At 35.8% G+C, this 26,784-nt stretch overlaps 2 protein-coding genes across 2 annotated transcripts; both read right to left on the reverse strand.

The window, feature by feature from the left end:
* Positions 1-411: 411 nt before the first annotated feature.
* Positions 412-16,616, reverse strand: LOC121876658 (dystrophin-like). Its single transcript, XM_042381986.1, has 15 exons — positions 16,170-16,616; positions 14,736-14,796; positions 14,059-14,195; positions 13,565-13,766; positions 12,188-12,316; positions 11,647-11,761; positions 10,837-10,948; positions 9,450-9,616; positions 8,922-9,046; positions 7,652-7,903; positions 6,500-6,602; positions 5,183-5,380; positions 4,712-4,838; positions 4,348-4,590; positions 412-4,166 (listed from the first exon to the last, which is right to left on the reverse strand). Exons 1-15 carry the CDS (start codon positions 16,183-16,185, stop codon positions 4,063-4,065), a joined length of 2,091 nt encoding a protein of 696 aa, XP_042237920.1. The 5' UTR covers positions 16,186-16,616; the 3' UTR covers positions 412-4,062.
* Positions 16,617-17,445: 829 nt separating this feature from the next.
* Positions 17,446-26,784, reverse strand: LOC121876661 (phosphoacetylglucosamine mutase-like). Its single transcript, XM_042382000.1, has 9 exons — positions 26,581-26,784; positions 24,055-24,125; positions 23,217-23,442; positions 22,642-22,773; positions 21,697-21,937; positions 20,856-21,039; positions 19,315-19,542; positions 19,028-19,197; positions 17,446-18,784 (listed from the first exon to the last, which is right to left on the reverse strand). Exons 1-9 carry the CDS (start codon positions 26,673-26,675, stop codon positions 18,515-18,517), a joined length of 1,617 nt encoding a protein of 538 aa, XP_042237934.1. The 5' UTR covers positions 26,676-26,784; the 3' UTR covers positions 17,446-18,514.

Below are 26,784 nucleotides of genomic sequence, written 5' to 3' on the forward strand. Positions count from 1 at the left end.
CTAGTAATGTTTTCTCTTGAGAAATAAAACTACACTAGTGCTTTCCTTAAAACTAAGATTTTATCTCACCAAAGTAACAGCATTCTACCTATCACACAGTTGAATCTGTGAAAAAAAGACGTGTGCTGTACAGTACTGTACAGTATTATCTCAAGAACATGAGTACTGTATTAAATATAGCCACAAGAAAAATGTAGAATTAAAGTACTGCACACGCCTTTATTTGTCAGTGCAACCCCTCTGCTAAAATGTGTACCAAATCTGACTAACTACAGTAATATATATATATATATATATATATATATATATATATATATATATATATATATATATATATATATATATATATATATATATATATATATAATATATATATATATATATATATATATATGAGAAAAGATTGCCACAAATTGTTCTACTTCTACTGATATATACAGTGTTTAAAATACTGATTTTTTATAAAGTATACTGTTTTGATAAAATATATCTCTACCTTATAATGATTATATGAGAAAAAGTACACAAGTGCAGTAGTCAGTCCATCAATTTAAAAATATATTTAACATGTTAAACATATAATGTGTGATGGCAAATGTGTGGCCACTGTTAACAGTCTTACAGCAGTCTGCACTAAGGATAATTAAGGCACAAAACAAAATCTGTAAACATTTGTACATGGATTTACAGGCATTAATTTGCCATATTTCGTTAATTTAAAAAAAAAAATTGTATTATGAATATCATAGGACTCATAAACTCCAATTTTACAGGAGTGGAAAGGAAAGTTAAATGAGGGGTAAAAGTTATATTGTCCTGGTTGGCCTAGGAACAGATGGCAGTTGACAGACTCTTACACCCCAACACCCTCATCTTATCACACTACTCCACCTCTCTTTACTCAATACCAACATAATATTGACACATACTGGTAATACTGTACTGTAATATAAAAAAGAACTACACTACAGATTTATGAAGAAGACTGTTACAAAAAATCTTAAATTAGACGCTATCCATACAAGATCACAATTTGGCTGAAACATACCGGGTATGGAAGAAAATCACAGAACCTGACGATGAGAAATTAAAATATAAAGACACTTAAGATGGTCAAGAATCATACAGTAATTACACAAGATACAGTAATATACATGTGGTAACTTCATAGGGAATTTGCATTACTCCAATTGTGGGCCACAGCACACCAATTTAAATAGGAGGGTGGTGTGGAGTCTCAAAGCAACAGTCTGCCCCAGTTATTACACTCACATCTTCACAGGTCACTTGCTTTACTTAGAGCATTATTTACTCCTTTTTTGAATGTGCAGTTTTCATATGTATTTATGTAAATTGATACAACACACATAAAACTAAGTATGGGACTGTGGTAACCAATGTATTTCTGTGTAATTTAATTATTTTATATATGGAGAACAATTGCCTGTGCCTCTAGCTTAGAATATTATTATATAATATGCATATCTTCAACTCATTTCTGATTAAACATGATTGAGTGCAAGGTACCCCAGGATGGCCAGGCAAAACTACTTAGAAATGTACAGTACCTGGTATGACAAAACTTTTCTGATGCCACAATTTTTACCTCACTCCTACAGAGGTTTGCAAGGTACAGGTATAGGTACAGTATTTAAATAACCCTGTCTGTGTTTCCCCACCACTGCCTACAATGTAATTAGCATATCTCAGCCAAGATTAATATCACCCCATTATTTGTGGTAACTGGAGGAAAGCACTGTAAAAGTATAGGACCTAATGTATTCGATTCCTTGATAAATGGCACATCAAAAGAGTCAATGACAGTTTTCACCAAGATATCTTGTTTTTCCAGAAAGTAATGTTAAATACAAAAAACTACAACAAAAATTAAATGGATCTCCAATTTTTTTTTTTTTTTTTGCATGTTAAAAATCAAAATTTGCTATAAGAATTAACAGTGAAGACCCCTTGGGGTACCTTAAAAAAGGTGACCTTGAATAAATAATTTGCATTTTTTTTTTAATTACATTCTTCAAATTATGGATGAGGATTTACTATGGGACCCTCCATCAGTTCATAAAATAAAAATGGGTATAAACACTGAAATGACACGACAAGTATGGGGGTTTCCTGTTCAATAGCACAATTAGGGTAATGTATGCTATCTCTGTTGGCCTTACTTTTTATGCACATATAGAACTAGTGTATGCAAGTCATCACATATCTCTGAGCATTTGTACTCAAACATTTGGCCCATACAATCCATATCTCCTCTAAGCCCTAAATGCTCCTCAACAATCATACACTTGGGAATGTAATTTTACATAACTAAAAACCTTTAAACCTTTGGTTTTCTCTAGCTGTACAAAATGATGTATTATTCATGATCCATGATAAGTTACTATGAGCCTGGGAAGGGCTCATGAACAGTCAGATAAATTCATGACCACTTTAACTGCAGGCACCAGTTACAGTGACAGTTATAGGCAGAGACAAATCTTACCCAGCCTTACTCATGGCTATCTACCAACAGAATGAACAGAGAGAAAAGGAAGAAGCAGGACAAGTACCTGAAACTTTTACTTGTTTATATTAACACAAGATTGTTTAACTATGTGCATGCTTTCCTGAAGCTTCTTAAAAAGGATTAGGTACTGTATTCTAGTTGTCATTTATACTGCTATATTCCTAGACAGAATTGAACTAAACTCTAATTAGGAATTGTATTGACATGTGACTAAACTGGGTCATGTGTACAGAAATACACCTCATTAACCAAAGACCTGTAACAAGTTCCCTTCATATCTTAATGCATCTCTACTCATATACTGTACTGTATACTGTATATGTACAATATTTACTGTGTAGAACAACCAGGGTTTCATAATCATCTACTAGATGGTATGTGTTGCTGTTCTTATTCTATGTTTGACTTTCATTCACAGAAAACAAGGAAATGGATGATTCCTACATGTGAAACTCCAGAGCTCCTCGAAATTTTGTTAGCTGAATTAAGGACCTGATCAATGTCAATTCTGTTATAAAATCATCTTGGACAAGAATTTAGTTGAAGTTAATTTCTTACTTCATTCCTGTATACAGTATACCTGAGAGCTCAGTTAGGTTAAATTCACAATTGTTATGAACTCTTACTAAACAAAGAATACCGGTATGTCTTTTTAAAACCTGGATGCACATGAAACACCATTAGATGGAATAGTAACTTAACCTGTGAGAAACATTCGGACATTCTGATGAGTTTCCATAAATATTTTTCAAAATTTAAGAAGCATGTAAAGTCTCCCAATGTAGAGTTTACGTGGAGGACGAAAAATTCCATCTCTGACTGTCAACCAATTTCACATACCTAACCTGTTGGTTACTCCAATCAATTAATTTTTCAATTGTAGTTGACAACTACAGTAATCGGAATATCATACCTGTGAGGGTTACTCTTACTCTAACACCACAGTTGAAAACATGTCCCATAAAGTGGCAACTTATGCTTAGAGAGCACCTAAAAATATCAAATGGGCTGTTTAAAATACTAACCTTGAATAAGTAAATGTGACTCCAGTACTGTACATGGCTATTGTTAATATGTACCCCCTGACACAATATAATATAGTAATGGAAAGTGAAACTTATCATAATCTGTTAAAATCAACAGGAAAAAAAATGCATCAGAATCTTCGTAGTTCAAATGACTTGTGTAATGGGTAATGACAAATAGTACACAAGATGAAAATGTAAATCCTGGGTAAGATCTCATTTCTATGAATGAAGCAAAGAACAGTTTTCCAAGAGAAACTATCATGGTCTTGTGGTATTTCTTCTTAAAGTAAAAAACACCCATGTCATCTAGACACTTTTCTGTTAGAACTGATGGGTCCAGTTATAGTCGTAAAAATAACTACATTTGCAATACCCCACTATGTTCAGAACACAATAAGGTGGCACTAGTATTGAGGTAGTGAGCTTAATCTAAGCATTACCTCTATCAAAAGATACAGTACATATATAATTTATAAAACAGTAGCACATATTCACATATCTTTGTCTCTATTGTTGGTTGGGAACAACACCAACATATTCTGCTAAAACATCACCCAGTTCACACGCTGCTTCTACAACACCACCATTGTCTGGTGTCACCACCTTGTGATCTGTTGGGAAAATTTCAAACACTGTGTAGATTAATAATGAACATTGTTATGTTGACTAATAATCCAGAGTAGCATCAGGTAATTCTGAGACAGAAAGCTTAATAAAATATTTTTCAGAAAAAATAAAATAATAAACTATTGCTCAGAAAGTTTTTTAATAATATACTACTACAGTACTAACTGTCTGATTCTGCAAGAGGAAATATCTGGTCAAGCTGGCGCAAGATGTTCTCCAACTCCTCTCTGACGTCTACTGCTGCATCGTCTTGACAGCTGCTTGCTCCATTCATTTCCTGGGGCAAAACTCTTGGAGAAGTTTGTGATGAGGTTGGAGCAGAAGTCAAAGATGTCAAATCACTGAAGTTGACCTCTGTGAAACTGGGCAACCTTGATGGTTGGGGCACAACTTTTGGGCCACCAATATCTGCACCACAAATGAAAGATATCAAACACTGCCACACCATAAACCGAGAATTTATTAGCAGATTTAGTACTGTACAGAAAATGATATGACAAAATCCCTTCGAACTGTGAAAGTTGCTCACCTTGTGCCATCTGTGGTTGACCATCAGGCAAGGTTGGAGATAAGTTCTTCTCATAGGACATGAAGGGTATCCTCATGGACCGGATACTTGGGTTAGATTTCAATGGAGTCTCCTTAGGGTTTTCTACCTGTAAGATGAGGCTAAGTGATATATTAATTCCGACAAGCCATAATATCTAGTGAATCCCATTAATTTGGACTTCCCTAATCAATAAATCTGGATAATCCAAACCCCTTAGCCTATCTGTACTCCAACCGCTTTTACAGTAGTTTACTGAAAGCTGCAACAAAATATTTTTTAACTGAATTGTCCTATAGATTTAGACTTGAAAATGAAAAGAACCAAAGATAACTGCCCTTACCTAGTAAAGGGTAAGGACAGAAAATCATATTCTTACTCATGTCTCACCTTTATGATTCATGTTGTAGAGGAGGGAAAAAATGGGAGAGAAAGAGATATTAATTAACTCACCATATGGTTCTCTTTGTTATCCATCACAGCTGTGTCATCAGCTGAGAGTTGAGTAGCTATAGGGGAAAGGTTGAGGAGTAGTCCACGCTCCCCTACGATTGGGGTGCTCTCAAGACGTGGCAGTCCTCTTCCTTCAACCTGTGCACCAGTGCCTGCCTTCCTTCCACTTCTACCAGCATCTGACCCAGAGTTATAGCTCTGACAAATCCAAGGAAAAGAACATATGTAATAATGACAATTTCTTTTTCATTCTGACTTTCCTATTATATTGTTGTGTGGATAGAACCAAGAACAAACAGACCTTATTTGTAGTGCTTTCCAGTCTGCATGATGTATATTCCAACATTGGATGGAGTGAATTTTGATAAGCATAGGTGAATAGGTAAGTGGACACTACCAAAACAATTAGATTTCAACTTCCATGAGCAGTCCATGAAGAGTTCTGATGAGTACATGGGAAAGTATACACGTGTAGAAGTTTCTTAAGCTAGGCCTGTAACAGTTGTTGACCTATTAATGAGAAGGCAAAGATCATTTTTGCCAAATAATAACCTTAACTTTTAGACCCCATATCAATAGAATTCTCTCTTACCTCAGGGAGGTAAGACAGGACATAATCCTTACACACAATGAATGTATATGGTAAAGAACTCCAGTAATGCTGTGAAAACCTTTTCCAAATAAGGTCCTTAAAACAGGCACTGTGACTAAGATAATGAATATGGTTATCCAGAGTAAGGAACCCAAACTCACAAGCTTTACTTTGACTCATCTGGAATGGACAGATAAATAGGACTGCACGGCAAATGGTTTACTCGTAGGTAAATGTCCAAATGTGTTGGAAGAATCACAAACTCCTAAAATGAAGCAAGGAAGGCTCTTCGATGCAGTCAGGTGACTGGAACTGAAGGGGTTGATTGTGAAGTCTGTTGTGTAACCAAAGTGAAATACATTAGTGCTATGATGAAGACTGAGCATTCAACCTGTTTGGTAACTGATGCTTCCCAGACCCTCCTTTTTAAGGGCTAAGTTTGTGTTGGGAATAATTGGGTATGTTTTGGATAGTTTTCTGGAACTTAGTCTTATTTACACATGTCAGGAAACCTGGACACTATGGTTGTCAAAGTGTAAACTTGTTGACAGTTAGATGAGTCACCTACTCCATGCTTGGTTATAAAACATACAAAATGATCACCAGAATAGTCTCATGAATAAAACCAAATAAAAAGAACAAACAATCACAATTAAGAAATATCCAGATAATTAGTGGATGTAAATGACAGTCTGCTGACATGAACAAAGAATATACAAGTATACCTGCAAGATGGCCTTGAGTCTGTTGATCTGTATGTACAGCTTCTGAGAATGTTCTTCCACATCAACAACATCAACACCCTGTGAGCCACCTTCCTCCAGTTGTCTGAGTACAGTATATAAGATACAAAATTAATCACTTTACAAGAAGGAAGACTATGAATATGATGTACTACTTCATCAATTTTACCCACAAGTGACACCAATACAAATTGTTTTATTTAAAGACAAGATAACTAAATAAAGGATTAAAGAATTAAATATAAATTTATAACCTACAGGTTGTCATAAGTGACCTTTAAGTTTCTTAAACCTAACTGCCTTCTCTGTGCCCTTCAGAGTAAACATTAAGACTAACTGTAAGTTGCACTATCCATTAAATGCTTATTCTCATGGAACAGCAAATGTGGAGAGGGGGATCCTGTTCTCCTTCCACACCTCCATATCCTAGAGTCATAAATGGCTGTCTCTTCCACTTAATGTAAGTTACTATGAAATTTGTTGTTACAGGGTTGGCAAAAACTGGGTTTTTTTACCAAAAACCTTGGAAAAAAAAATGGGGCAATTTTTTTAATGTTATCAAGTTGGTTGTAATAAGTCTTGTTTCCCTTTGTAAAACCTAAGCAACACTGTATAATAAATATTTGAAGTAACTCCTATGACTGTGGATATTCAAACCGTAAAGGACTGGTGTGTGAGGAAGAACTTGCATGAGCTAAGGTACAGGAAATAATTTTCATAATACAGTCTCTCCTCGACTTATGACATATTCGACTTACAACACCCCAGACACATGACGGCCATGGTCGTATAAAATATTTTTCACATTACGTATTTTCGAGTCCCGACGTTAGTGATCGAGCTGTGTACTGACAATTTTTTTTTGTTAATTCCATTTAAAATGGCTGGCAAGCGTAAAAGTGAAAGTTCTCGTGGAGCTGGGAAGAATAAGAGACACCCATTTTAGAATTTCTATGTATTATTTTCGCCTTTTAGACTTACGACCTGGTCGTAGGGACGGAACCCCGTCGTAACTCGAGGAGAGACTGTATAGTACAGGTATAGAGATGTGAGAGACAGATATCTTATGTAGAAAATACATTAGCACAAAACTTGGTAGTATGTAAATGATCAAACTTAAGTATTAATTTCTACCTGTGTCCCTCTTCAAGGTGCATTATGACCGAGTGTATCTGATGTCGGGGAGAGGTTGGTAAAATAGTTGGCTCCGCTGTGTTGCCACTGCCACAGTTCCTTTGTCCATTATCTCTAACACTTCCTTCTTCAGAAAAGGAAGAATTGCTGTCCTGGGAAGTATGTAAAATGGTGCGTGATAGAAGTTCCTCATCCTCTTCACTGCTCTCACTCCATGACCCTCTTGCTCCACCCTCACACAACAAACTAGTCCTAGACAAAATAGAATCATTCATATAAAATGTTGGAAATTGTATACCTATAATGTCTCATTTTATACTTCACAAATACAGACAGGAACATTCTGAGAGATGACTGTTTGAGTGGGTAGTAGAAATGTACAGGGAGTGAAAAACCTGAAAGTTATGATGCAAGTCATAGGGGAAAGGAAGAACAGACAAAATTAACATGTGTGTCAAGGTACTGTATATCAGATTGATGTTAGGGTTATGGTCCACACAAGGAAAGTTCATCAACACCCAGATGACAGGCACATGCCATGATTTGATCCACTCTTGCTCGGACCACTTCACTGTGTCTCCGCCTATTGTATTACCCATACAGTAATGTAAAAGGATACAATATGTTTTTCTCTGCTTTGTAAACCCAAGTATTTGAGTGGTAACCATGTGGACCCCACTTTAAACCCTCATTGTAAACCACAAATAGCTACCAAGAGCAACCACAGACATGCTACAATTAACTTCATCATGTTTTGTGGTCACTGTTATAGGTGCATGCTGTCAAAGTTCCATATTGAAGGTCTATATGTACAAGTACATACCAAGATTAAACAAACAATCAACAATCAATCAAATTTGAACTCTGATCCACTGAATATCATCATCAACATTTTATGGCCATTTTACACGCTTATGCAGGTTAGTCTTTATTATCTGATATCAGTTATTGGGTAAAACCAAAATGAGATAACCCCCCTTACCACTGCAAACTCAGTTACTGTATTGTACCAGCCTAGAAAATTCAGCAGAGACCAGGGGATGAGCACTTCAGTACAGTGGGAAAGGGTTTGTAATAGTTAATAGAATATCCATCATGCTTTCCGACATATAGTACTTGATGTCTACCTTCTGAAGTTAAAGGGACATAGTATTATGCTAATAACCATTATGTACAACAACAAAAATCTGAACTAAAGAGAAGTGAAACATCAATGATTTGGAACAGATTATCATTAAGTGTTATAGCAAATTATGTGTAGTTGACTCACATATTACAGCCAGCTTCAGGGTTAGAGGCTATTGTTAAGTACCGCTGCTTGTTACATCCTTGACGACCACTCAGTCGGTGTTTCAATATCTTCATCAGGGCCCTCCTCCATTCTTTACCATTTGTCTTAAGAGAAAATTAGATTGAAAAAATAAATAAATAAATTAGTAATAATCTCATGTCACACACTAATGTTCTGAAGGTTAGGAATATATTTTTAAGAGCTTATGCATATCATAAAGTGAGGACTCATTTTTCACTCATCTTGGGCCTAGTTTCAACTCAGAGGCACTATATTTACTACTGTATTTACATTAGAAACAAGTGTTAGGAGCAGATCAGCCAACATCAGTGTGTTGAAAAAACTTGGACAAGACTCTATCTAACAGGACCGATAAAGACAGTTCCATACTTGCCTGATGGGACAAAGAGGTTTTATTGTTTATCCCTGAACACTATGAAAAGTATCTATACAATGACAGTTCATGATTCATGGGGCAGTAGAACTAGACTTTATATTTGTTCTCACCTCATGACAATATTCTTGTATAGGGTGTGATAACTTGTGATTACGAGAAGTTCGAGCATGAAGAAAGCAGTCTTGGCAGAGGTTGTATCCCAAGCATCGTAAGCATTGATATCTAAGACCAATAACAGGACGCTGCTTGCACACCCCACATTTCACATCATGACACACTGAAAAGTTAAGGCATACCAAATTTATCTTTAAATGAAAAAAATAAATAAAAAAAATTTTTGTATCATGTTTAATAATGTTTAGTTGAACTGTCAGCCAAAAACAAGGTTGGCCATCTTTCATACAAGCGCTGTATATGCTTGTAATAGTTAAATATTGTTAAATATGGTTATCAAAGAGTTCAAAAGGAGTTCGAATTTTCTCCAAAGGACTTTGAAAAATCTTTATAAACTAAAAATTTGATTTGCAAGCAAATAAATGGATCTCAACCCTTGGAAGAAAGTGAAATTACCAGTACAGTACTTATATCATTTCTAAAATTGCAAGACTGAATTCTGATAGCTACTGGATATCATTTTATGACTCAGAACAAAGTGAGTCGATTGAGCTTTACAACTGCCAATCTCACATGAAAATGCTCACTTGTCACATATTTCCAGTGAGGAAATACTGTACAAACATCTAGCTATACAAAGACAACAGAAGCTCATCAGGTCCTCCAGTGATGTAGTTGTCACCAGTTAAGGCAAGGAATGCAGATATACAGTGTTCACATCCTACTTCACCTCTCAACACAGAAAGTGGAGTCCCATTTGTACACACTGTCACTATTAACTACTTTGTGTAACTCCCTATGGATGAGGAAAAGAAACTAAGTCAGCCATCCTGTTCTCAATAAAATGGAATTCCAGGATTCCATCCTCCATCTACAGTATGATTATAAACTGCAGGTAACCCATACTTTGCAAGAAGCAACTACATTATGATTAGGGAGGAGGAATAAGTTTAGTGCATAAATCCAAGGGAGATTTTCATTGCATGTCTACTGGAAAAGTTTCAACCAAACATGAAGCCTTACTGGATCTTGGAATTAACCACTGACTTAAATGGGATCAAATAAAATTTGAGCAATGAGTTGACTGTGTGTGTTTATTTACAGTACAGTACAGTAAAAGTATTATCTGGCATTGTTTACAGGGACAGGGTGCACTCCTCTGCAATTAAATATATCAAGCCCCAAGGTAAAGTACTGGTATTTACTTTTTAGAAGTTTGTATCTCATATATTACTCATTGATGACCTGTTGAAAAACAATTTAGAAAAAAAAAAATATGAAATGCTGTTAATGGCTCAGATCTAATTTTCAATGGCATTAGACCATGTTTGAGTCCTGAATAGGCAATTAAGAAAAATTAAACAAAGGAAGCCAATAACTTACCTAACTCAGCAGCAGTGAGTCTGTACAAGGTAGTCCACCACACCAGAGTTTGAGGCTCTTTCAGCAGCCATGCCAGAAGAACCTCCTCTGTCACTCCCACTTCACTTTCCACCTGATACACACACACCATAATTACATCATCATCCACATAATGTAACATTTACTATTCATCTGTAATACCTGTACTGTATTTAACACAATGCAAACTGGACATTTTATCTGCACAAACCTATATAAATAAAGATGAAATTCCATAACAAAATTAAATAACACCCAAATTTCCATAATACAATTAACCCTGATTGAAGCAGATGTACCTTAATACAGTAAATACATGATTACAGCTGGGCACTGTAATTCACTGTGTACTGTACTACAATATTTATCATTAAATATCATTTGCTTTACACCAATGTTTTCATGATTCTACCAGGATTAATGTTACTTATATTGTTAGAGAATATAAACAACTTGATTAAAAGATGAAAGCTGTAAGTAATTGAAGATAAATATGTTCCCTTCACAGCTTAGTAATACATCTGTACTGAACTATGATATAATGGCCAGTACAGTACACTACAATACATTGTACTACACAAAGATAATAACGATATTTTATCCAAGTATCATCCAAGTTCTTATTTCTACATTCAGGTCTAAATTGATGGCTTATTTTTCTTTTATTCTCCTATCCTAATTATGATATAATAAAATTTTTCCAGAACAAACTTTGTTTCTAGGAGAGAGAGAGAGAGAGCGAGAGAGAGAAAAAAAAGTTAAATACTGTGACTGATTAGCTAAATATTTTACCTCTTTGAAACAACTTTCAACAGCAGCTGCCACTAAAGACAGGCCAAATGATGGTTGTTCAGACAGTAACTCTGGAATACGAGCCAAATCACGAAGCACGGCAGCTAATCTCCGTCTAAAATAAATAAACAATGCAGATTATTTTGGATATTTAGTAATATACTGTACAAGCAAAATTTTATTACTGGTTAAATACCATTTGTTTAATAAGGAAACAATGCTTTGGGTTTATATTCAATTACATGTATTGTACAGTACAGTATATAATTTTCTACTGGACAGGGTGATATCTTCCCAAGAAAGTATATCTTGTGATGGCTTGATGACAAGCAGCAGGGAGCATTTACTATAAAACAACTGTATAATGCATATACCCAGTTACTTCTAAAGCCTACAAAGGTATCTTCTCAATTGTTAAAAAATAACTTAAAACCATACTGCATCGCTTCACCAATGAAGTGCAAAATGTTTTGACTGACCCTTGTATCTAGTTGTCCAAAATAAAATGGAAGCACAATATAAGTCAATGTAAATACTGCACCTGGTACAACAGTTGTTGTGATCGGCTATCTGTGTGAAGAGATAGCGGTACTTCTCCTGCAGTCGACCTCCACATAGAACTACAAGGAGTACTTTGCACCCTAGAACTTGTACCATCCCACTGCGACCCCTGATAAACATATGAAGTTTTTGTTAAGTCACTTACAACCAATGGAAGAAGGCTCATCTATAATAATAAGAGCCTGTGTGATGTATGTGTCAAGTCTTTCAGTCAGTCAGTCACTGCCACAGCTCCAAGACCAAGAAATTTAGAGACCTGAAACCTTGCATGTAATTACCCCAAATTCTTCTTTGTCTTTACATACTTACAAGTGTAAACAAACTAATCATGCTTGGCTGATTTAGCTTCATGCTTGGTTTTACACTTCATGATACTGTACATTCACCTGAATCACTCATCAGCCTAAAACAGGTTTTCATGTTGCTTCTTGATATTGTAAAGGGTCATCGAATGGGATTTCACGCATATGGAATTTGCTTACGATCACTAAATCCAGGAAATGGAGTGAAAATTCAATCTACTGATATGGGGTAAATTTCCAAATGCACACACAAAGAGAGAGAGAGAGAGAGAGCTGATATAAACTTTTTGTATAATTTGTCTAAGCATGCATACTGTGTTAGCCAGTGTGTTTCGTACTGCTACTTGCCCAGTCTGTTTGATGTAAACAAGTCGACTCAGCTTGCTTACAGTAAAGTACACTCTTGATTTTCAGACTTCTCATATTCAAGATTGTGCAGTGTCACCCTTGTCCAAGATGTCTGGAAAGAGGCCATTAAGAGAGAGTGGTAGCAGCAGTTTTACAGTGGGCTGATGAAAGTGAGGCGAGATAATAACTCCCATTCCACCACCTAGCATGCACTACCACCAAGTTTAACACCAACCAATTTTACAGTAAACATATATTTTAAAAGGTTTATATATTCATAAGTTAATAGGAAATTCTGTTTGTGTTATGGTTTTTCCCAATACAAGCAACCTTTTAGGATCAAACTCCTTTTGTAATGCAGCGGATGACAATACAGTATTGTATCTTGAAATTTAACTTCTGTCGTATAAACATTTCAGAGTTGACTATTGTGCAGGTGGCCACAGAACTCTAAACTGTGACTGGTAGAGAACACTTAAGAAAAAATCCATAGATCTGCAAGGACAACAGTGCAAGGCATCCACTTCCTCACAAATCCAAATAAAATATGTCATTCTGCAATAATATTTAATAGCACAAGAGACTTAAAAAACATTTAACCTTTGCTGATTACATCTGCCTTTCATCATCCATAAAACCTTTGCTAACAAATAATAAAACAAAGTTACAAGTCATAAACATTGAGTAGGAGGTTGACCATAACTTACAAGTCATAGACATTAAGCAGGAGGTTGACCATCAGTTGGGTAGCAAGAGAGAGGTGCATGTGGCGGTTTTTGTAAGTTGTACGCAGACACTTATGAATAACTTGCTCCACTTGCTTCAGTTCAACCAGGTCACTGTTCTCTGCTGCTCGCAAACCAGCGCCATCAAAAGCTGAAGCTACACTCTGGAGGGAAACTTCATGAACTGTAAAGAAAATATATAAATAAAGAACAGCACATAACTTTCCTCCCCCAAATTCTCTTCACCAACAATTTTGCAATGAGAATTCTCTTTTTCAAAATTATAAAAAATTCAAGAGATGATTGATCCTAAATTCCCCTTTTCTGGGAAGGCCATGGCCAGGCAGCCCAGTGGTTTAGTGGCAAAACCCTGTCAGGTTTGACATGTGTATTAATGTGTAACTAGCACCCAGTTATAAATAAGAAAACAGGAGTAGAAAACCTATTTTACACTTAAACTTTAACACACAACTTACACTTGAGCCTTGTCTGAAGACGGCGCAATTTGCAGGCAGTACGATATGCTGCATACTTCACTGAGTTGACTGACTGTACTTCTTCTAAAATGCGAACAAACTCTGGGTGGTCCCACTGTGTAACTCCACGACTGTGACTTGGGGAAGAAACGATAATTAAACAAGTGCCAAAAATGTATTATAAATCATTCATATACAAAGTTATATTCACATCTTTCATTTATTTAGGTTTCAAGAACATATTTCATGAGCAGTATAAATATTTTTTGTTTTTTACCATTCACATAACCTCATACCATTAACTATCAACCCTCAAGGCAAAAAATTTTTTTTTACAAAAATTAAAGATATAAACAATAATATGAAGCTCTCTATAAAGAAAAATATTAGATATACAGTACTGTATTAAGCTGTACTTACTGTATTTATTGAAAGTTATTTGCTTTAAAGAAGACATAGTGTACATCCAAGGTGCTGCACTGTATTGTACTGTACTCTCACCTCAAAACCAGAGACAACTATGAATCATATACTGTATTCATTGTTGGGCAAGTTTAGCAAGATAGTGTCCCAGTAAAGTAATAAAGCTCTTGTCAGTCACCTTATTGATCTTTAACCCATTGCAATTTTAAACAATATTTTCAGCAAAATTTGAACACAGACAGAGCGCTACTCACTTAACAAAGTAGGGAACTCCAGAAGAAGTGCGAGCCATTGCCCAGTCCTCCAACACACATCCTGCAAAATAATCAAATAGTAAAAGATATAGGTTTCAGGGATACAAATTGATTAGAAGAAACAAAAGACTGAAGTATGAAACCTCATTTAAAGCCTGAAGAAGAGAGATGAGTAATCTATGAGATTCCACCACTAGAACACTCCCTGGGACAAACTCTTGTCCTGGGGCTATTTACTGTACATTCTGGAGGAAGGTATACTGCATACTCTCCCATCAGATCAATTTAGCTGCTGCACAAACAGCCACTTGCCTAACTGTGCAGCACCAGGGATTATAAAGTAAATTCTCTACCTGACCTGATGGTTATCTGGAGGCCAACAAGTCTAAAAGGTTAAATGAGATGACCATCAAAGCCAATTATTGGAACTGAAAGAAATTGTGTACCCTATAGCTGAAAAATATTTATTAGAAAATAGTATGAAGCTAATTTAAAGGTAATAGAGTACTTTAGTCAACAGATTCATGGGAACAAGCTACCTAACAGAAAAATCTGTATAGTAGAAGAAAAGTTTCTTACCTAATGAATAGAAAAAAAAATGGGTGGAGGAAATGCAACTCTCCTACTTTTGGTGGTATTATTGTTTCGGTCATGCAGCGAATTTTAGGATTCCAAGTTTACGTTACGTTAGGTTGGGTTAGGTTATGTTGAAATTATGTCTCCGATGGTTTTTGATGTGTTTTGAACATTCTGACCTACTTCCAAATAGGTGCATGAGCAAAATTATAATTTTACCCTTTTGGTTTGCCCTTGTTTTTGTTGAAAGTTAAGACAATACACGCCAGCTGACGTATAAAGTACTGTATTACCATAAAAAAATGCCGTATGTAGCTGCAAACTTTTTTTACAATAAAAATACAGGAATTCTGTAAGTACAGAAGTTGAACTGTATCCCTGACACAGATTGCTGTTGTTGCTAATGAAATATAATACCCACACAAGCACGAATAATGGCCAATAATTAGTGAAGATAATGCATAAAACAACTTATTTCATTATATTTTTAGCTATTAACATAACTTCCAATATACTCCACACCATCAGTGAAATAATATGCATCTATGTAAAGTTTAAGCAAGAACAAACCATTGAGTACTGTCAGACATGAGTGGATTGTCTCACTGACTGGGGATACTTCAGTAGTGAATCAAAATTGTCATATTTACTTACATTATCTTTTATTTTACGTTAATTTCCACCCCCAAAGCAAGTAAATATGAATTATAAAGACTATATACCTCTAAATATAACAAGAAATAAATCGGGAGAAGTATAATGAAAGTATCTAGACTGACAAACATTGAGGACGACAAAGTACTGGTAGGGGAGTTACTTGTTATATATAATAAGTAAGACAAACACCGTCAGACTCACCCTCCAGCGTCTCCATCTTGTCTTATTTGTATCAATGAGATAAACGACACAATATTAACATTCTTTCTGAACAAAACAAAAGAAATATTTCCGCTTGGCTGCTGTAGAGGCGTTTTGAATGAGTGACTCCCCAGGGCTGCCAACCGTGACGTAAACACACATGTTGCCCGACTATCGTACCGACCCCACATTAGTGCTGTACCTCTGCCTGACTATCGTACCGACCCCTCATTAGTGCTGTACCTCTGCCTGACTATCGTACCGACCCCACATTAGTGCTGTACCTCTGCCTGACTATCGTACCGACCCCACATTAGTGCTGTACCTCTGCCTGACTATCGTACCGACCCCACATTAGTGCTGTACCTCTGCCTGACTATCGTACCGACCCCACATTAGTGCTGTACCTCTAATTATTATATTCCTCAGCTAAAAAAAAGAAAAAAAAATAGTAGTTTGTTATGCTATTCCCATTGAAAATATCCGGATACATATTGAAATAACTTAAGATATATTTTAAAATTATATAGAAAAGGAATTTTGAAACATCCTGTAGCACGGTTCCCTCACTGTACTTGTAAATCTCTTTTTATATACAGGTATTTATTTATTGTTTCCACTACCTTCATTGGAGTTTTATTTGGTACCATGTTTTTTGTGTTCTATCTGTCATTATCATAACCATTACAATGCATTTTTATATTGTTATTCATCATCTTGTTCCAATTTTATTTATTGTATGACTTTTTATAAAATTTCTATAATGTTATGGATCCTCGTTCTTCATCTTCCTCTTACCCACTCTTCATGCTACAGGTGAGCTCAATGATGTCAGCAAGAACACTCATGACATGGTGGATAAAAACGTCCCTTCATACATTAGCATTGCCATCTGTGAAAGAAGTGACATGATCAAACTTCACATTTTCCTTTAAGTAGTTTCAGGTCAGGTTAGCTGTTTGTTGTTATAGTACTTGGTTCTGTAAAGTCATTCTGAAATTTTATTTTGGAGGGTTACAAATGACATAAGCTTAGTTTTATGTAATTTGGCTCTGTTATATTACCCTGTATGATGCAAATTATTAATGTTCTTTCAGGGGTTTTGAGTTTACATTCAGTTGTCTACTTCGTCCTACTGGGTATTTTTCACAGGTTCGTAGAAATATTCATAATCATAAACGACATTGCCATATTATGAGAAAAATATATAAATACAACTGAAGTGTAGTGATAGAACTTACAACACATAAGGGGTGAGGTTTGTGTTATGGTAAAGTTTACTAAATCCCATTTATTTCAGTAAATAGTTCTACACAAACAGGTTTTTAACAATACTGCATCAAGGACTATAATACAGGTAGTAGCACTGGAGTTGACTAGGACCTTAATTCAACTCCCAAAGCCAACAGATCTCAACAGGTTGTATGGTCACAACCTATGAATACAACTACATGTACTGCATTATCAGATCTTCATTTTTTAATTAGTTTGAAGTTTGAATTTACTTTTCAGTAAAGTACATATGTATTTGTATTAACTTTGCCGACTTGTAATTGAATTAAGGTACTTTTGGTTATACGTATTTTCATAAAATAAAAATAAACATTCAAGGAAGGAAGCTTCTTACCATAGATTTTTAAAGTCATAATGGCCTCATTTTTTATTTCACTATCAACTAAAAAAAAAAGTTTATTTAATTCTCATGGTAGACTGGGACAGTAACCCTCTCACTCGGGGCACAGCAATCTTAGAAAACTGAGATGCAGCACTAAACCTTTTATTTGGTTGTGTAAACAAATCTGCGCTGGACAAATATAAAAATATAGAAAAGCCTTCACCTGCAATGCATAAATGGTGCGCAACTCGTGGACTGAATGTCTTTTTACCCAAATCAAATTCTGAAGGCACATAGGGCATTAACAACATTGCTGGCAACCCTGCACCACGTGGGTAAAGGCTGGCAAGAGTGAGAATAAATAATTTGCCATTAAGCACATTTCAAACATTTTCTCAAAGTAATACTAAATGTTACAAAATGTAGAGTTTATGATGTCTAACCACACATTTGCAAAACAGAGTGGAACTGTAAGTGTTTTGCATATGGTAACCTGGAGTTCCAGGTGCCTGTGACAATTAATAACTACACATGTTATACATGTATAACAAATTTTGCTATGCTTGTAATCATTCATACTGTAATGTAATTCTAAAAGTAATTCATATGTTCATTTGTGTTTTAATGAAGCTGCCACATTTTTTTGAATTGATACAAGCTGGTGTCCGAGTTTCTGACACCTCATTTTTTAATTAAAAAGTATTGTGTACTCTACAGAATAGTTACTATATTAGCATGGAGCTTTAGGTCTATCTCCAATACCACCTGCATGTTCATACACAGCACAAGCAACCTGAATTGCTAAATTATCCGCTTCTTCTTGTGTGGAAGCTTCAGCATAAATACGGACAATGTCCTCTGTTCCTGATGGTCGTACAAAAGATCTGCCCTTCAGGAAGGCCTTAACAATTTTGTTGATAGTGTTCTGTAAACCTTCTGGTGTCACACATACTCGCTCTGCATCAGTTGTAGTGATCACTGCCCTATCTGCAACAGTCACCTGAGAGCAAAATATAAAATTTATTCAGAATTTTCATTATATATTTCACCTTAAATCCCCCCCATTGTTCCTGATACGAGATTGTCCTTTGTGATGCCTCCGTGCTTTATAGGGAATTACAATACCACTAACTATATTTTTTTATTTCTTAATTGTTTCTTACTATGTTCTAGATAGTAAAAATTTCTTATTCTCTTATGATGACAGACTATTATTTATAAATCAATATACAGTATACAATACCTTCATTTGTCTGTTGGGAAGATCAGTGTATGCATCATTCCAGTCCGAGACAGACCAGCCTCGGGCATGAAGAACAGTTTCCACAAGCAGCATGTCTGAGATAGCATCTCCAACAGTTTCATTGATGACATCTAATACTTGTGATAACTTTTCTGCACTGTTATTTTTGGCTGAAATGAAAGGAACTTTGAGCATGGTTTTGAAAAACAAGTGTGCCACCAACCACAATATTTTTGGTAATCATGTAAATTTCTACATAATAAATCACCTAACACGCAATATCATACCTTGTGCAGCAGTTTCAATAGCCTCTCTTGCAGTCTTGGAGAAAATTACAGTTCCATGACCATTAGCTTCAAAGTAAACACCAATGTTAAATTCCAAAGCCATATGATGTAAATGTTTAACACCAGTTTTAGCACAAGCCACAGGTACTCCCAGTTTCTCAGTGATGTAGGCAGTAGATGCTCCATTAGCATATGCAGTTTGTACTAGACCAAGTTTAAGTTGTAGTCCTGTGGAAAAGATATTACATTATTGATTTCTAAATTCTCATTGACAAATTTCAATATACTTGTACAATGAATTGTTCAGAAAGTAGAATGCTGTACATAAAATGAAAATTACTAAAATTACTGATGAGAGAGGTGAAACTATCTGATTTAGGATACAGGAATAAAATGCATCAAAAATAAATAATAAGTAAGCAGGGGATAAGACATACCGTAAGGAATCCTTAGAGTGATATGTAAAGAATGGATAGGATGACATAAATAATAAGAATAAGATATGGAGAACAGATGCAGTAGAATGGAAGAGAAGAGTGTATAGACTGTGCAAGATGGCAAGAAGAATACCAAAAGCCTGGGAGAGAACATGTACATTCCTCTGTACAGTGAACCCTCGAAGATCCGGACTAAAAGTGGGGACCACCTGTCAGGAAAAGCCGATCGTCAGAATATTCTGGCAAATGTTCTCAATGTATAAAAACGATAAATACTGTAATGATATATAAACAACAAAAATACAGTACCGGGTATACATATTATCCTGACTAATGGGGTTAGTTATACAGACTTTTTCCTGTGAAAAAGTCATAATTTTGAGCAACATATTACTGAACTCACTTTATACTCAAATGTACTGTACTAAACTAGAGTACTACAATTTTTATCTCCTGTGTAAAGTATATGATGTCTACAGTATATTCAATTTATTTACTATCTTAAATGGATTCCAGCAGTGCAAGTTATATTCTGCTAAGTTTACCGGTAGTCTGTGATATTTTATAAGATAAAAACTTGAAGCCTAAAACTACCTTCACCCTGTTTTGGGAGAGCTTCTTAGCCCAGAACCCCCAATTTTTTTTTCCAAATCTTCCAAAATCCGGATTTACTGGGACCGGATCTTCGAGGGTTTACCGTAATATGGGAAAATGAATGCAAGAATTACAGAGAAATAAGTCTGTTACGTGTACAGTCATTATTAAGGTAATTACAGTATAAATGTATTAGGGAAAGTATAGTGTCAGCTCAGAGAAGATGGAGGATGTGTAGGTCAACTGTTTGCATTAAGAAAAATGAATGAAGAGTTTTTTATGTCTGGCATTCATTTATCTGGATAAAGCAAATGATTACCAGGGTAGAAACATTGTGAAATGTATTAACAATTGTATAAGGTAGTTGGGGAATTGTTGTAAACAACCAAAGCATTCCACAGGATGTCAAGAAGTGCCCTATAAACTAGCCCCTGCACTATAATGGGCAAATTTGAATCTACTCATGTCTTGTTTTGGTAATACAGTAGAGGAAAATTTTTAGCCTCGTACCTGAACCTTTTACCAGCTCCTGTAGATAACCGGCTACCAATGTGGCAATCTTGTCTCCATCCAACATGTAGAATTTTCCATCACTATCAAGGTAACTGTAGATAACACGATCAGCATCACCATCAACTGATACACATCTTACATTCTGAGTCTTTGGTACACCTTCTGGCCATTTTTGTTGTACCTTAAAAAATATGAAAAATTACCAGTTTTTGTATTTTGAAAAAGTCTAATACTTCTACAATATATAATTCCACCTTGAACCTATCAGCATTTAAATTGATCTAGTTAATATAAATAACATGATTTTTTTAAACTTCTAATATTTTCCAAAGAACATATACAGATTGTAAAAATTTGACACCTGTACTATTTTTACAAATATTTTGAAATAGATATTACGTACACAATGCATTTAAAATTAAACAAATCAAACAATATTTACACTCTTCCCCAATCCTTTGTATTAGAATTCAAAGACATGTTAAGTGCGGCAAGTAAGCTGAGGGAAGCGAGACAAAATCATGATTTTTAAGAATGTCAGTGGTTTGTGTCTAAGATGTCTTGCATTAAACTTTGTAATGATCTGGGGTATGAACTGCCATCAGTGACTAAGTCCTATGAACAGTTCCCATACATACTATTACACAACATCAGCGAGCACACAACTCCTCCAAAAATATTACTGTACACCAATTAACACAAAAGGAAACTACAAAATGCACTTTCCTCCGGTACTAACACTGGATGATGAGGGTCATAGAGAACAGATTGACCGCCTAGTAAACTGACAAATGGTAAATGATCATCCATAACTCAGATAATGTACCAATTATCATACCTTCACATAATCAGCTCCACATAAATGGTTGAGTACACCTTCTCCCTTGTTGAAGATGGTGACATTTAAAGACTTCTTCATGTTATTCAAGAACTCGGACATTGCCAATGCTCCTACACCATTAGCTCCATCGTAAAGGATCACTGGGTCATAGTTGCCATTGGAAGTACCGGATGAACGTAATTTATTAAACGCCCTGGAAATCTTCTGGTAATATCCTTGTACTGTAGCTTCACCATATCTGAAATGTATTTTTATTTTTATATGCCTGTTGACAATGAAGGTATTATGGCATGATGTCATCTGTGTGTCCATAAAGTTTACATTGTCTGAACATAATTCTTGAATGGATAGATGTATCATTTCTAGACTCAATGCAATACTAATAAGAATCTGTATCAAACCCACCAACGCCATCATCAATGCTCTCCTCCATCACCACCATCCACACACTCCTTCACCACCAACAATTACCAATTCAAGATACTGTAGTCCCTTTAGGGTTGAAAATTGCCCTGAGAATATTTAACAAGATTTCAGGAGTAGAGCTGAAGGAAATGATAGGAAGAATCAAGAGGGAGTGTGGGGGGGAGATGATCTATGGAGTAAGTGGAAAGTTATATGATGCAGTAAAGGGCAATCTACAAGAAAAAAATGGCGTGTGTACAAAAAAAAAATGAAGAACTTAATGAAAGCTTTACACTGAAAGTAGGAGCGAGGCAGAAAAGTTTATAATGTCTCTGTAGTTATCAACTTATTTATTGATGGAGTGGTGAAGGAAATGAAGGCAAGGGTGAATTGGGCACGAGAAAACTTGAGTTGAATGATGCAGTTCTTCTTAGAAAGAACAGAATAGAAAATAGAAAAGTTGGTGAAAAACTTCACTGACTATAATCAGGTGCAATTTTTCTAGAAAATACTAAACAAGTGCTATACAGTACTCACTTTCCACCATCATTGTAGCATGTCACTACATAATGCAATATTGGAGTGGATACAATTCCAAAATCCTTAAACTCTCCTCCAACTGCAGTAACACCAGCAATAACTGCATCACATAAACGGTTGCTGCTCGGCCTGTGGAGAAGTTTGACATAGAGAAGCTCCTTTAAGTGGATGTCCTACTCCTATAGGACAACAATATGAAGATGAAGGAAGATCAAAATACAGTACTGTATATACTAAACGCATTAAGTTTTTAGATCCCAGTCACAAGATGAGTCCTGGACATGACCCCTAGACATAGCTAAAGTGCTAGATACTGATATAGAATACAATATAAAATGTACAACTCTTAAAAATAAGTTGGAAGGATGAACAATATTTTGAATTGGACAATCAAAAGTAAAAAGGAAACTGTAATGGTGAACTAATCAAGAGAACAAAGATCTACAGTACTGTATTGTATTGTGTTTTTTGTAATTGTTTGTAAATTTCAACAACACAAGATATTCAATTATTTCACGAGTAACTTGATCAAAAGATTATTAGTAAAAAGAAAGCACACCAAAACAGCCTACCTGGTATCACGACCAACAAACACCAGTGCCTTCTTGCTGGTGTCAATGTGAGCTTCACTGACAATCCCCTCTAGAGCACTGGCTATGCCCTCATCTGTGGCATTGACCAATGTGGTGGCATGAACCTCCCAGGCTGGGGCTAACATTTCTCCCATGGGATCCACTAACTTAACTCCATTGTCAGGTACTGGGTTATGTGATGCAGTGATCATAACACCAATTACAGCTGAAAAATTTTTACAATACACAAAATTTGTGCTAATACATTCTGGGTCACAGTTTATGAGTCAAATTTAGCTATATTACTATTCCAGTATGTATATACTTTCCCTCTTCTGAAAATATGCCAAAAACATGTTTTTTCCAACCTATAATAAATGGAATACATCTTTTCATCTCTTCAAAATAACTTTCTATAACACAAATAAGAGGAAGTATGTCTGGATAAAAGAAATCTGAGAGTCAAGGAGCCTGATCAATATATAAAGAAATTATTTTCTTCAAACAATATGATTATTATACAGTACAGTGTTTATATAAATACAGAAGCTACAAGCTCAAGTATCTGGAATAATCAGAAACAAACCCTTTCTGGATTAATAAAGGAGATAGTTATCTAAGCTCCAAATTTTAAAGGTTGTAGAGAACATATTGAAAAAATTATTATGGTTAACATAGGTTAACATGTACAGTAAATTAGTTGTTACAGTTATTGAATGAAATAAACAACAAATGTGCTGTGACCAAAATATTTAGAGAATCTAAATGGATCAACACAAATTAAAGCAGGGAAAACTACTCCAGTTATCAAGTGAGCGACATATCTCAGAACACTTACATGATGTGTCACGTGCTCGGAGACCTGCCAGGAGGCCCATCCGGTACATGATGAAGTCTAATGCATCTGCCCTGAAAAAGACAAACATTTATCTATACAATAAACAGCATTTGAATTTCTATAATGAAGGACAGTACGAAAATGTACAGTACAAACCTAGCCTAACCAACATGGCATAGAAAATAAACCATTAAGTAATGTACAGTACTGTATACAGGTAAATGCCTGTAATATTGTACAGTACATATATGTATTAAGTGATACATTAGTAGAAATTAACATCAAGAAACAAAAGGTGAGGTAGAAGGGCAGCATATAGAGTGCATATACCGAGGTTGTAGGAGGATAGGCCACTGACATTTGGGCAATGGGATTTTATTATGCCTAATGATGGAGATTTTCACCAAGAAAAAAATATGCAAAATACTACCTGACAGTCTCTATGGTGTCAGTTTCAAGCACTTGGACTTAAGCCTCAGTCTGAGGCAGAAGGACTTTCACTTGTCTTACAGTCAGGTGGATGGACTAGCCTTCCTGCTTCCAGAAGAAGTTAAAGAGGGTTGCAATATCTTCTTTTCACCATGCCAGATGAGGCAGCAGCACTCATTGGGTACTTCAATGCCATATACATATCTGGACAGTTATGTCACAGATGGGAAAACAGTGTTCAGCCTAGAGTCATCATGCCTGTCCACCTGCACCACACACCACCAATGTTCTCACCTGTGAACTTGTCCAAGAACACCCTTGACAACCTAGAACAAACAACAGTCTGAAAACTTATTGTCTTCAAGTAGAGAGCGTCCGTGTTCACACCAAACTACTTCAGGAGCGTGTCCTAAAGTAAACATTTACCAATGGCCAGTAAACTGATAAGTGAAAGAAATTATTAAAAAATGTGTACTGTTACACTGCTATGGTACAGCATTCCCGTCCACAACATGATAAAGTACCCATCTAGTTTGATAGGCAGCTATCAAACAGGGAGGTACTACCGCCTGGGAAGATATTGGAAGCATAATGTGTTGTCTAATGATAGATCCTGCTGCCATATGGCATCACGAAAATTGTGACCAAGTCCCAGGTTACTGATCTGACTTTCTGCTTCATTTACACACAATTGCAGGGTTTCAATTGTTTCTCTTACTTTGACAATACAACATACATAATGTTTATCATTTCTCACTCTTGATTTATTTTTTTCGATTTTGTATTTATTTATGATAATGATTATGTTTAATATTTTTGTATGTTTTGTTATTAATATTTATTAATTATTATAATAATAATAATAATAATAATAATAATAATAATAATAATAATAATTATTATTATTATTATTATAATAATAATAATAATAATATATTATTATTATTATTATTATTATTATTATTATTATTATATTTTCGCCCCCCAGGCCCTGATGTGGGTCAGTAACCTGTGCCCGGGTGGGCTTATCCCCGTAAAAAAAAAAGACACCCACCGAGAGCAAGTTCTCCCAAAATTACTCTCTGCCATCATGCTCTTCACTCACTCATCACTGCCGTCTCCTAAATGTCCATCCCATCTACCTCCTGATTCTCCTCTCTAACCCAAGTCCCTACCATCCACTTATGACTGATAAACTTTTTTCCAATCATGTACTTCTTATTCTCTTAAGTTTCGCTAGGTTAAACAATAAGGTGCTAACTGATCAAGTGAGAGTTTTTAATCTTGAAGAGATCCCCGACTCAATTCATCATTTACGGACACATCCACCCCCAGATATCTGACACACACTACTTCCCTTGTCCTTATCACGTACGGCACATTTTACAGTATTAATCCATCCTTATCTAACTTCACGCCATCAGGCTTCTTCAATTTTGCTTACAGTAGTTTCACCAGATTTTTTATTTTCCTGTGAAATGGGCTGACTTCTAAAAAATAAATGGAAGCCCAGAACCTGTTGTGGGTCTGGTTTGGTTAGGATAAGTTTGAATAGATTATAATTGGTTAGGTTAGCCGAGGATAAGACAATGTTACCCAAACTGTGCACATGATTCACACCCCCCCCCCCTTAACCTCCTTATATCCAGTGTTCGAAATGAGGTGGGGGGGGGGTGGGGGGGGGGTACATTTCGAACACTGCTTATATCCCGTCATGGTACAATGTGTCGGGGAGTGTCAGTAGATTTAAATACTGTACTAACTAACAACAAGACTTCCTCCGCAATACGTGCAAGAATTCAGTGCAATCAACCTTTACTCAACACCTGAACCGGTTCCACACGTCTGGGCAACTTTCACACATCAAAAAATTCCAGACACTCCCATCTAGAAAGCTTCGTGTAATTTACTTTCAAACTAACACTCCTAGTCTCTTCATATACAAACCAGTTACGCAAAAACAAAGGCAGAAACTTTTATATTTCTAATTTATGAAAAGTAAAGATAATCGAAAAGTTCCCCACTCTCACAGCTGTCCGTGAACTATTACTGTACTGCCCATTCCACTTGCACACCAGTAACACCAAACATTATTACCTGGATCTGAAGCCCGCCGTTCCATACTTAATTGGTTTGGTCACTTTCTTGGGATACTGTTCTTGGGCAACACGTACAGCTTCTGTAAAGTTCATGTTGATGGAGTGTGTGTGGCAGTCCTAGTAGGTGTCCGAGAGGGTGAGGCGGAGGTGTGGTGTCACCGGCCTCAGCTGACGCTCACAACAGCTGATTACTTTCCGCCCT

The sequence above is a fragment of the Homarus americanus genome, unplaced genomic scaffold (assembly GCF_018991925.1).
Source record: "Homarus americanus isolate GMGI-L3 unplaced genomic scaffold, GMGI_Hamer_2.0 scaffold33468, whole genome shotgun sequence".
Taxonomy (NCBI): Eukaryota; Metazoa; Arthropoda; class Malacostraca; order Decapoda; family Nephropidae; genus Homarus; species Homarus americanus.

What these genes read in the sequence shown, in the direction of transcription:
- LOC121876658 (XM_042381986.1), bottom strand. An exon ending in GGAGTTCCCTACTTTGTTAA is followed by an intron (nt 14,196 to 14,735) that starts GTGAGTAGCGCT and finishes TTCTTCCCCAAG; the next exon opens with TCACAGTCGTGGAGTTACAC. An exon ending in TCTTCAGACAAGGCTCAAGT is followed by an intron (nt 13,767 to 14,058) that starts GTAAGTTGTGTG and finishes TTTTCTTTACAG; the next exon opens with TTCATGAAGTTTCCCTCCAG.
- LOC121876661 (XM_042382000.1), bottom strand. Translation starts at nt 26,675, where the DNA reads ATGAACTTTACAGAAGCTGTACGTGTTGCCCAAGAACAGTATCCCAAG. An exon ending in GTGGAGCTGATTATGTGAAG is followed by an intron (nt 21,040 to 21,696) that starts GTATGATAATTG and finishes ATATTTTTTAAG; the next exon opens with GTACAACAAAAATGGCCAGA. An exon ending in GGAGCTGGTAAAAGGTTCAG is followed by an intron (nt 19,543 to 20,855) that starts GTACGAGGCTAA and finishes TCTTTTCCACAG; the next exon opens with GACTACAACTTAAACTTGGT.